At 43.7% G+C, this 12799-nt stretch overlaps 1 protein-coding gene across 1 annotated transcript in view; it reads left to right on the forward strand.

Annotated features, from left to right (window-relative positions):
* Positions 1-11962, forward strand: part of LOC144149881 (uncharacterized) — a 29581-nt gene extending 17619 nt beyond the window's left edge. Inside the window, exon 5 of the mRNA XM_077681596.1 lies at positions 10455-11962. Coding sequence (XP_077537722.1) covers positions 10455-11643 — 1189 coding nt within the window. The 3' untranslated portion in view covers positions 11644-11962. The remainder of the gene's footprint in view (positions 1-10454) is intronic.
* The last annotated feature ends 837 nt before the right edge of the window (positions 11963-12799 follow it).

The raw sequence follows: 12799 nt of genomic DNA on the forward strand, positions 1-12799 counted from the left end.
CTATTTTTCAAACATAATAGGGAAGAAATTGGGAAAATCTACAGATGCACTAAGTAATACACTCAGTTTTTTATCAGCAGCCATCATGAGCTTCTTTAACGCATTAAAATTTAATTCGTTCGCACAGGGTTCTGCACAGGTCCTTGAAAACCTTGAAAACCCTTGAATTTAGAAGTGTCATTTTCAAGCCCTGGAAAGTCCTGGAATTTTTTAATCGTCCTTCAAAACCCTTGATATTTCCTGGACAGAATCAATGGCCCTGTCTTTTCACAAGAATTTAACGTCTTTGGCATGGATTTTAGGTCTTAACAAATGTAAGGAAACATTGTAACAATCAAGTCTCAGTGTATGGCGGGAATTACAAGTTTGGTGAATTTTCATCATTGCGAGACGACATTGGGGGCAGGCACTTCTCAATCCAATGCATGTCACGATACAAACCAATGAAAGCCGGCTTCTGTTCTCTATCTTGCATCTTCCATGTAGTCTATGGATGCTCGCTCATTGCATGTTTGCTATGCCTCATACGCTGCTACTGCGTTTGCTTTTACGTGCAAATGGTGGACGTGTACATAGTCGTCCTGCATTGCAGCAACACTTGCTGATGTAATTTCAGCTGATACTCTTGCTGAATGCAGGCAACATTAACTAAATTATGAAATCAAACAGCCTGAGCAAAACACCAAGAAAAATAAAAACCTGTAAATACCAACCATGAAATAAAATATAAAGCTGGGGGAGCATTCACGAACCCATTGGCGTCTATCACCTACATGTGCACTAATCTGCTTAGGTATTGTGCAATAAAAAACTTTTGCATTGTGTTGAAAAATTTATACCCCAGATACACCATAAGATGGGGACCTTGAAAATTTTTTTTCGGGTCCTTCATTGCCCTGGAATTTTTGCTTCTGAAGCCTGTACAAACCCTGATTTAAACTGGTGTTTGTTTCAAGATGGTAATCGAGGGGATATCAGGGTTTCCTAAGCAAATATTCTCAGAAATTTGACATTTGTTTGGATAAGGATCAGTCATTATGAGAGTAAAAAGCATCGATAACTTCTAAGAGATGAAACTTTTTTTTTAGAAGAAGCTGTTCATCGTTTTTTTTAGTCATCTTTACGTTTCTTATCATCTGCACGCGAAACATGTCTGTCTCCATTTAAGACCTCTCTGACCATTGGACGTGTCTCAGCTGGGAGTAAGTTCTCTCGACATCACAACTTCCATTAGCTAGGCACAACAATGTTAGTGCAGCATTTACCAGCCTGGGGTAACGAGTGCTAGTGCTCAGTGAGTTCAAAAGCTGTGTTTGGAAAGGCACTTTGGAAATGTCCCTTTCAGAAAGGTACTTTGGAAAGGTCCATTCGGGAAGAAATCGGGTTTAATCTGATTCTACTGAAACACGTTCAGGTGTAAAAGTAGGGTAAAATTGGGTATTACCAGAAAATGAACGACCAGTCATACTGAACCCGCCCTCCAAAAAATGAACAAAATGCTCTAGAGCATGGCCTCGTGATCGGGGTACAAGAAAGGCTGGAGAGGCACTCTTGACCCAATGGCATGTAAAGCACATCGGATGCCTTCTTCTTCTTTTTTTTGGGGGGAGGGGGGGGCAAACTGCCACATTTTGCTCATGACTTGTTAGCTTGGTGAGTGTTATAAAGTATACTAGATGAAAAGGTGATGCCAGAGGGCGTGTAAACAAGGGGAATTATGGGAAGGGTGGAAGTTGGCAATAGCTTTTTAATTTGCCTGGCTTGTAACATTTTAGTAAAGGTGGAATATTCAAAAGGCAGCCAAAACAATAATAAGTGTCTGCTTACGCTTACATACGTAGGAAATAAAAACACATGGTAGCAATGAGGAAAAAAGTGTTTTCTTTCATTCTTACGTGTCAAGCCAGGCCTTGCAAAAAACATTTAATTTTTCGCGTACCCCAGGAAGGTGCATTTATTTATTTTGCACTTGTTTTAGAGAATAACTAATCAGAACATTCGTGAAGGTTACATACATACTGCAAATCATGTAGCACAGTGATGGTGGCGTTGCTGCACCTGGCAGTGGTAGGGCTGGCTTTGTGGCTTGTGGCTTGAGGTAGGCTTCTGGCACTCTAGTCGCGCAAAGTGACCATTGTGTTTGAGACTGCCGCTGTACCAGTAAAAGGAATCGGGTGGATCTGGGAGCCTGTCCGTGCTGGGTGTCGGAGCATTTGTTTACGGGGCGTAGGTGCTGAATGCAAGCACATGACTGTCGCCACTGAGATTACCAATGTACAATTTGGCCCAGCGGGTCAGGCCAGATCCGACATCTGCCAGCACCTGCCCAGGCGTGCGCCTCGTATTCGATGGTTGTGCCACATTTTCCTGGCTTGCTTTGCCAAAATTTCTTGGGAAGTGTCCTTTTCTGGTTCTGCATCCTTCCTTCTCCTTGCGCTTATCCTCACCACGTGCTTCTGCCATGCCTAAGTCCTTTCTTACAGCTATCGCGGTGATACCTAATTGGCACCTCTTGCTGCAACCCCACGGGGTCCATGCCCTATCCACACTGTTTCCACTTTTATTCACATTGTTCCACTGTGTGTCTGCTCCCTAAAGGCAAATTTTAATTCTGCCTTTTTGTCGTTCTTCACTCCCATACACATCGTCTTTACAATCCTTTGTGGGATTCCTTGAATTATGACAATGGTCCCCATCTACATGTTTTTTCCCCCAAAAACCACATCATGTTTGCTGATGCGCCTGCGCCTCTTTACTTCCAATGCAGCAGTTGTTTTCCACTGCGCCAAACACTTTGTTCACCTCACAGTCCCCATTTTCAAACCTAACAAGTTACTGGCCCTCAAAGTATTCTCATATAGTACGCTTACAACACACCACCTTTGTTCTAGCATTTTTCAGGCGCCATCCTAACTCTGTATACACCATAGCAGCTAACTCATTGATAGCTCTACATATCCACAAAAGTTCTCTCCTATTTGGCAAAACCTATGGAAGGAATTACTGAGGTGACCTGAAACAGTTGTCAATTATGTAATGCATAATTTTCGTTCTAATTCTAGTGCTTGTTCAACTTGAAGTTGTCTCTGTGTTTTCAACCTGCTTTTTTTGGCATTGCACGTCATCTTCACCTTCTTCCCACTCCCCTGTGCAGCTATATTGAGCATGTTGTCAGTTTTTTTTTCTTTGTTGAATTTTTTTACTCACACTCCAACCACACGAGGTTTGCTTCAAGCATTTCTTCAGACCCGACTACTTTTGAACTTTGCCAGGCTGTTTTGTTGATCCCATTTAGCTTATAACTACTTGGGGCAATGTCCCTCAATAGGGGGCCCATTATCTCAATGGTCACAACCGATTCTCTACTTATCGAAGCTCTTCCAGCATGGTTTGCACAGCCTCCCCTATTTCAAGACATCACTCTAAAGACTAGGCCAAAGAAATTTTAAAAGTATTGGCAAGTGTCTGCCATACTCCAAATTGTCCATTCATTGTGCTGTTATGCTTAAAGCCTGCCACCTAATCTTTGAATGTTGGCAATTCTAAACAGTGATATAGACAGGACAAGAACGAAATCTTGGTGCTTTGTGTTGTCTCTTCTTATCCTGTTCAGTTGAATTGTTCCGAATCATTGCAGTCATGCTCCAACTAGCCCAAATCATTATCTAACTCACTTTGAATCTCAGAGGTGTTTGGGACCTACTATCTGTTGGACATTCTGCCTAAGCTGAACACAGATTAGCATACCAAGATCCGTCCACCACATGGAACTTGTCAGACGGGGGATTTTGCTTTGATTTAAATTCTCTGACCTTTTGAAGGCACTCCTTCAGCAAGCTGTTTTTTTCTTTGCTGATCTGAACACTGGAGCCTACAGTGCAGTTGTTGGTCTCTCCTCCTTAGATTTAACTTTTCGCACTGCCGATATTGCTCGAAACACCTCCTGTATTTCATTTTTGGGCTGCCTATCTTGCTGGGGTGGTTGTTATTTCCAACACATCTTCTTCTGAGGCTTCCGTTTGCACTCTGGGTCATTTCAATTCCTTAAATCACAGATGTTTTCAAGGCAAGACCGTAGGATAGATTTTCATACACTTGGATATCAATTTTTCCATGCAGTATGGGGTGAATGGTTTGAATACTGCCTTTGAAAGTCCTTTCTTGGTATGTTTTATGTTAACACTTATTTCGAATTAATTGTTCATCTCTAACCAACCACTCCCTGTCGAGTACTATAGTAGAGCCACTGCCTTTTATTATTGACAGTCTTCCTCTTTTCTTTATCAAAAGAATGCTTATAATTTATGTATGAAATTCAACATTTTGCTGTGAGAAATAAAGGAGTTTGCAAAAATTTCACTGCTGAGACTGGAACCTAAGCCATTCACTGCAAAACCTGTGGCTCTGCCTATTATGCTACTGAGACTGAACACCAGGCTGTTTTAGCGGTTGTGGGAAGCAGAAGTGTCAGAAGGGAACAAGGGGGTGACACTGGATGTGTTTAGGAAGCGGCAAACTTGTACCCACAAGGAAATGGAATCTTGCCACTGGCAGCTGTAGAGTGAGTTTGTCTGGTTCAGTGAGTATACGCCTCGAGCGCGGCCTGTAGGGGCGCCACTGAAATCCCCCTAGCGGCCTGTTTCGAAAGCAGGCGCGGGAGTCCGCGTCCCGCTCCGCAGTGCCGTTGCTGCTTTTGCGGCACGTTCGCGACTGAGATTTACCGCTTGCGGGCGTTTGAAATCCATGTTTATGTGGAGCAGTCACTCTGTTCACAAATGGGGTGTGTTTACGAGAGTATAAATGTTTGACGCAATCTTTGTGTGGTATATTTGGTCTGTATAAGCACCAGGTGTGTGTCACAGGCCAGCAGTGTCTCACGTAACCAGCGGGTCCTCAGATGTCCATGCTACGGCTATACACTACGATTTAAATCGGTTTTGTGCGCAATCAGCGGAGCACTCATACCTGACAGAACGCCAATTACGTTTGCCAATATTATACCTCACATATTGATCACCACCATTTACAAGCCAGTCTGTTTTAATTTCGGGAATATTCAACAAAATATGATAGACAATGCATTATTATACTCGGGGATCAGCACACGACGACGGAGCCGTCATGTCGTGAGCTGAGCGCCCGCAAACATTCATCTGCTACATATATCCTCTGCGAGCAGCGCGGATACGGGCTTAGAATATAATCCGCGTCCGCGACTATAACCCTCCTTCGAAATATCGTCATATGGCACAGGGAACCTGCAGAATAAAGCAGAAACTGAAATCACAGGGCCTTATCACATACCACACTCTTCGAACGACACCTTTCATCGCTTGTTGAACAGCCTACCCTGTATACTTCCAAAAATGCTTCCGCCGTACGATCAGCTGTTCGTTGAAGTAGAAAAACAAAAGGAAAGTGAACACGAGATTTGTGTGTATGATTACTAAAACGTTCATTCCTTGATTCCGTTCCGCATTTGTACACAGCGTCCCCTCCCCTCCCCCCCCGATGTCTCGCGAAATAGCAGTGCATTTCGCGTATAGTTGGTCTAGGGAACCCTACCTGCCTTTAGTTTCGACGAACGTCTTTAGCATGTCAGAAGCTGCACTGTGTTTTTTTTTTTTTTTCATTTCCGTTTGAGCTATTATGTTTCTTAATTCCGCACTTGCACAGCATTTATTTTTCCGTGGTTTCATTAACTTGCCTTGGTTCTTGCTCTATGGCGTGTGTGGGCACATATTTAACGACGCACAGGCTTGGAATATACTTAATATTTTCGCAAGGTTTATATGTTATAAAAGGCATAAGTTATTGTCCGGGGTTGGGTAATCACATCCCCGAAACATATTTTTCTGCGATGTATATATTCGAAACGAAGCCGCATTCGTTGTCCACGCTGCAAAATAAAGCCAGCCTCTCATTGTGCCAGTATCAGGTCTAAACGAGGCGAGAGTAGAATTCATTTGTGCCTAATGTTTTGGAGGTGACATGGGTGATATGTTGCTACCGTCGCCGACGCCTGGAAGAGCGGCGACGAAGCGCGCAGAACCGCGTCCCCGGGTAGCTCTTGCAGGCGATCGCGTACTCTACAAAGATGCAGCTGCTTTTTAAGTGACCTAAACGTACTCTTTGCCTATAGACGTCACCATAAGAAGTTTTTTGGGGGGCGCGGAAAGGCGAAAAGAAGCGAAACAGAACCAAAACACTGCACGAGCCCCTATCAGCCACGCAGCGCAAATCCCGTCAACACCGCGGAGAAGCGGCGGCAGGCGGCGCAGCGATCGCGAATCTCGAGGCGTATAATGTTGCTCTCATATGGTTAGGCACTATAATGTCACTTACTGTAAAGCTGAATTTAGGACTAACACATCCGTTTAGGTGGATTAGCCACTAACCACAGCAGCCATAAGAAGGTAATGGCCAAGTCACCGAACCCCATCTGCCTGCGATGTCAACATACTGACCCACAATTGTGACGTTGCTCCGTAAGGGGGACCGGTCAATCATGATAACGCAGCCATCAGGATCATGTCTGATTCACGAGTTTTTATTGCCAGTGACATCAACATTCTCTCCCACCCACACACAACCCACAGAAAATGTTGCCTATGTGTTCTCACAGTGTAGCAGAAAGCTTATGTTTTCTGCAAAGGTGTTGTGCCACCCAATTTGTTGCTTGTGCTTTCTTTGTTGCAAACGTTTTATATATATATTTAGAAAGCATGATACATGCTCTCACATGCACATATTCTGAGCCGAAAATTTATTATCGCACGATTCATGTGAACAGGATTCCGTTTCGGTTTCTGGGCGCCGATTCAAGCAGTGACGTCACAGTGTTGCGAGGACGCTCTGCCACGTGTGTCTACCATGCGGCGCTGCGGTACGCTGCAACTTTACTGCGGCGTCTGCTCCCGCACACACATGCTTCACCACGGAAGTAAACACGCCGACTCGTCATGTCAAGCCGCGACAGCTCCGACACGGACTCTTTGTCTCCATCGTCGGATGCAGAGAAATGAAAATCATGGATATGCAAACCATGGAAATGCAATTGGATATGCAAACCGTGCCCCTTAAAAAACCGCTCAAAAAAAAAAAAAAAAAAGCTGTCCCTGCCGCGAATTGAACCCGCAACGTCGACCGAGCGGGCGTGACACGCGAGACCACTGCGCTACCGGGCAAATGGTGAAGTGTCGCGAAATCGCCGGTGTACTAGATGGAGGCCCGTCCTTCGAGTCGTACGTCGTTGTTTACTAGCTAGTTTACAGAATTCCTGGCTGGTAAACTGAAATTTCTTAAATAGCGCTTGCGCAGTAAGGTTCCGCGCAGCCCCCGCAATAGCTTATCGCCATCAAGTCTGCTCCTCCGCGAAAGCGCTCGCAAAGATAAGTGTGCCCGGCTGCGACTGCGATTTTGCACTGTATGGATAGTGCTTGCCGTACTTTGGTTTTACGTTTTACGTTAAAAACCTTGGCCGATATTGATCACTTATTACCCAAATAACCCTACGTAACTCTTCTTCTGCATGAAACTGACCTTATATTTCCTACAGGCGAGCCGATCGCACATGCATATGCAGTTTGCAGCTCCGGGGTAGCGGCGTCACCGAAGAGCACGGCCGAAGCGTCGAACGCCAAAATACGGATCGTATTAGCGCTAGTGTTGAGTTGTATGGGCTTCATGGACCTTACTGAGTTTATTACACTCCAGAAACTAACAAAATAAAGCCGCATTCATTGCGGCACGAATGTTGTCGGGGCGCAGTTTTCGCTGCTCGGTCGCGACAACGCGCCGAACGACCAGTCGGGCGACCGGTTTTGTTGGCGTCTTCAGTCGGCGAGTCAGTCACACTACGGCGATTTTCCATCGACAGACGTGTTTGTGTTGCCGTCGGCATAGTCTGACAACGCGGTCTGGAAATTCGGCAGTTGGCCGATGGTTTGGCGACTCGTCGCCATCGCCGTCGTGTCGGCCTAGTGTGTCTCATCCGACCAAGCGACCATACAAACTGTAGTAAGTGGAGTTCACGTTGACGTCGCTCGAGTCGCTAACGTGGTATGACGTCACAAACTTTGTTATGATGGCAATTCACTGACGTCATGGTTAGTGGCGCTAGCGATGGGTCCCGATCTCCAGAAGAGCTTTTAGGTACTTTTTAGAAGCGAATTAAAATATGTATTAAGCGCTTGCTGTACCCAGCACTTCGTGTTGAGGGTCCTTGCATACAGAGAAAGCCTACAGCAGGCTTATTACAGACTTAAAATTTGGTGGCACAACACCTTTAAAGATGATAGTCTTTCATGGGCAACGAATGTGAGATTTTTTTCTGGTGCCACGGGCATGAGTTATTTTCATACAGCACCAAGAAAACATCAGGCAAGCTTTTGGCGAGTTGTAGGTGTATAGCTGACAAGAGCAACAATCTTTTATTAAATAATGCATGTTTTACTAGTTTTTACAAATGAAATAAGCCATGATAAGTAAAAAAAAGCAGCAATTCGCACGTTTTTCTATTATGCAGTGGGGAGCAGTCGAAGCTCACTAAAATTGAATGTCATTGAGAAAATTGTGATTGCTGTAACCTGGGGGGTAACAATGCAGAGTGATGGGGAGAGAGGGGAGCAGGTTACATTTCAAGGGCGACAGATGGTTATTGTCTTAGGCGAGATGTGCTAGGGAGCATTCGGATATAAGTCCAATTTTTTTTGGTTCCGGTTGTGCTCAATTTGAGCTAAACCTTTTTTCATGGTAAGCTGTGCTCCTGCACATGGTACTTGGTGAGCTATATTTTGTTAACTCAGACTCATGATCAGCTCAGAGTGATGATGTCGTGTTCCTCTGTCGTGACTGCGATCCCGATACACCAAGTCACCTACAGCAGTTCCACATTTCCCGACACTCTTATCACAAGTTTGTACCTCATTAAAAGGCGAGAAAGATTTAAAAGTACAGCTTTACAGTCAACAATCAACTAACTGATTGAACAGTGCCTTTTGGTTCTGGTAGCCTGCATTTTAGGCTGAAACTTCGAGACAGAGTTTGAGAGTATTAACAGGTAAAAGGTTTTGCAAAAGAGTTATTGGGCATGTTATTGAAGATTTCTTGTGGAAAGTCATGCGGACCTTACTCACTCTTAGGTATGCAACTCACTCTTAGGTATGCAATTACTTTAAGTTGAAAAGAAGGTTTGCTGCATTTTATATGGCAGTAAAACACAGTTTTGGGGTAACTCCTGATACTATATATATTCATTCTGCCATATATTTGGGCAACCATAAGTTAATATTACTTGCATTTTTCAGACACGTGTTAAATATGAAGCCCTATGGGGCCATGCAGACAAAACACGTTTGGTTCATTCGAAATATTTCCTCGTTAGAATCATACTGATACCACTTTTAACATAAACTTCACTCAAATAAGCTGCATAATTAGAAAAAAAAGGGAATGTCCATGCAACTGTCTAGCTCATTTACCCACAACAGAACCTATGATGTATGACTGCTCTGCGATTGGCTAGGGCTGGCAAAAGCAAACACAAATTAGGCAGGTCTGATAAGCCTGGCAAACGAGTGAGCTTTTTGTGCGTATATTTAGGGCATATTTTTTTATACTACTAAGAATGATGGGGTAAACAGTGGGAGTTACAAAAGTACACGTAAACGTGAAAGTAGCGATGCGTGCTGCTGTTGGTACTGTGTGCACTATGCACAGCACTGCAGCGCTTTGGGATTCTCTCAGCTGACGCTGGCCGATTGGCGTAATTGACAGGACCATATTTGTCGAGTGAACACTGTTTCACGAAACGATTATTTTTTTTCTTCCTCAACAAAACATGCCAGGTACAAATACAGTCAAAAGTAAAGCAAAGGCAGAAAATGGTCACCGCCGTATGGTGGCACCATCTAGGTTGACCAACAATAAACGAGGCTCCGCAGCACACTAGGCTTAGCTTGAAGACATGCTCTTGTGATGTCATTGCAGACGTTGCGGAAATACGATTTGGTGGCAGAATCAAAATTTTAACTTAAATTGATTAATTTTTCGGTGAATAAAGCATCGTTTGCTTCTGGACAAGTGCTGGGGGCACTACAGAACACGAAAGTTTCGAATAAAAGAAACATTTATTTTGACTGCATGGCCACTTTAATTGGAGCTTACTTTGCTTGGGAAAAATCTAAAAAACTTCAGGTGTGATTGATGCATGTAGGCCCTACTGCTGGACTTGCTTTAAGTCTTTAAGTCTTCACATCTTTAAGTCTTTAAGTCTTCTTTAAGTCTTCACATAAATTGCATCGTTTTTATGCACCTTAGTATTCTGCTGTGCTTACTGTGAGAATGTTTGCTTGAACAGTGCATTTTTGGGCACACAACTGGTTTGTTAGGTCAGCTTGTTGCTATATTCCCGTGAAATTTTTCTAATTTGGTGTCTCATTTTACCCTTTTAGGAGTTCTTCCGCGGACAGTAAGAAAATCCAATTTGGAGGGAAGCTATATTCCTGCCTGTCCTGTCAAGAAAGCAACCAAGTATCCACCACTCAGACACCCTACAGCTGCACAGTTTGCCGAAAATCTTACCGGCAGAAACGCAGCCTGGACATGCATGTGAAAGTGCACAGTGGCGAGAGGTGCCATGTGTGTGGAATCTGTCAAAAGAGCTTCACTGCGAAATCTAATCTGGTTGCTCATGAAAGATTGCACTCTGGTGAGAGGCCTTTCGTGTGTCGAATATGTCAGAAAAGCTTTACTCAAAAAACTAGTTTGGTTGTTCATGAAAGAGTACACTCTGGTGAGAAGCCCTATGTGTGTTGCATCTGTCAGAAGGGCTTCTATACGAAGAGTCGCCTGGTTTCTCATGAAAGATGTCACTCTGGCGAAAGACCCTATGTGTGTCGCATCTGTCAGAAAAGCTTTACTGAAAAACGTATTTTGGTTGCTCATGAATTGGTACACTCTGGTGAGAGGCCCTATGTGTGTCGAATATGTCAGAAAAGCTTTTCTCTTAAAGGTAACCTGCATGCTCATGAAAGAGTACACTCTGGTGAGAGGTCATACATTTGTCCCACCTGTCACAAGGGCTTCAGAAAAAAGAGAGACCTGGTTGCTCATGAAAGATGTCACACTGGCGAAAGACCCTATGTGTGTCGCATCTGTCAGAAAAGCTTTACTGAAAAACGTATTTTGGTTGCTCATGAATTGGTACACTCTGGTGAGAGGCCCTATGTGTGTCGCATCTGTCAGAAGGGCTTTACTCAAAAAAATAATTTGGTTGCTCATGAACTGGTACACTCTGGTGAGAGGCCCTATGTGTGTTGCATCTGTGAGAAGGGCTTCGTTAGGAAGGGAGACCTGGGTACTCATGAAAGAGTGCACTCTGGCAAAAGGCCCTACATGTGTTGCACTTGTCAGAGGAGCTTTACTCGAAGAAGCCACCTGGTTACTCATGAAAGGTTGCATTCTGGCGAGAAGCCTTACGTTTGTAGTATCTGTCAGGAGGGCTTTGCTCAGAAAAGCAACCTGGTCACTCACAAAAGATCGCACTTTGGTGAAAGGCCCTACGTGTGTCGCATCTGTTCGAAGAGCTTTGCTCGTAAATCTAATTTGGTTATTCATGCAAGATTGCACTCTGGCGAATAGCCCTACATGTGTAGCATTTGTCAGAAGCGCTTTACCCGAAAATGCCACCTGGTTACTCATCAAAGACTTCACTGTGGCAAGAAGCCTTATGTTTGTAGTACCTGTCAAGAAAGTTTTGCTCGGAAGGGCCTTCTGGTCACTCATGAAAGCTTGCACTCTGGTGAGAGGCCCTACATGTGTCACATGTGTCCAAAGAGCTTCACTTGTAAATCCGGCCTGTTTACTCATGAAAGATTGCACTCTGGAGAGAGGCCCTACGTGTGTGGCATCTGTCAGAAGAGGTTTAGCAGAAAATTTGACTTGGTTGATCATGAAGTACTGCATTGTGACGAGAGGCCTTACGAGTGCAGCACCTGTCATAAAAGCTTTGCTCACAAACGGTCTCTTGTCAAACATGAGAGTATGCATACCTACAAAAAGCCCAGTTCATAATGTTTTAAAAAGTTGCCCGGAAGAATGCTTCAATAACTCACTATGACTGTGCAGTCACGAAAAATATTGAAGAGAAATTTCCAGTGGTACACGTATCACACTCTGATGAACAGATTGAACACTGGTGAAGTCCATCCACTGTATACATTGAAAAAGCTTCACTTGCAAACATATTTTAACCTTAAGTGACGGAGAACAGTGACAGGGGGCCCCATGTGTACAGTGTCTCTCGGAAACACTTTCGAGAACTAAACATCTGTTATGAGTGACCGCACTCCACAATAACTGTTTTGTCAGTCTTATCAATGAGAAAAGTTGTGCTCATAAAAAATGACTAAGCGTGACTGTTCACAAACTCATAAGATGTCTTCTGTATGCAGTCCTTGTAAATAAAACAGCCTTATAAATCATACTTTGTTATCCAAGAATGGGTGGATATATGTTAACAGCTTTCTGGAGCATCTGTCAGGAAAAATTGACTAGAACAGGCGTAATTAATTATGAAAAAAGTTGTGCACTGGTGAAAAATGTAATGATTAAAACAGAAAAAAAGTGTTTCCCCGAAATTATTCTGGCCCTACAGGCATATAGAGTGATCAGGTATTCTTTTTGACCTGTGATGTGCACTTTGTAACAATCATCAATGGGTGGTTTGCAAATTGTGATTTTTGCTTTCAAAGGGCATGAATATTCACCCTGAAAATTTTTCTTGTGAATAATTTTA

Source organism: Haemaphysalis longicornis, unplaced genomic scaffold (assembly GCF_048455015.1).
Source record: "Haemaphysalis longicornis isolate Haplotype H1 unplaced genomic scaffold, Haemaphysalis longicornis Haplotype H1 scaffold_8, whole genome shotgun sequence".
Classification (NCBI taxonomy): domain Eukaryota; kingdom Metazoa; phylum Arthropoda; class Arachnida; order Ixodida; family Ixodidae; genus Haemaphysalis; species Haemaphysalis longicornis.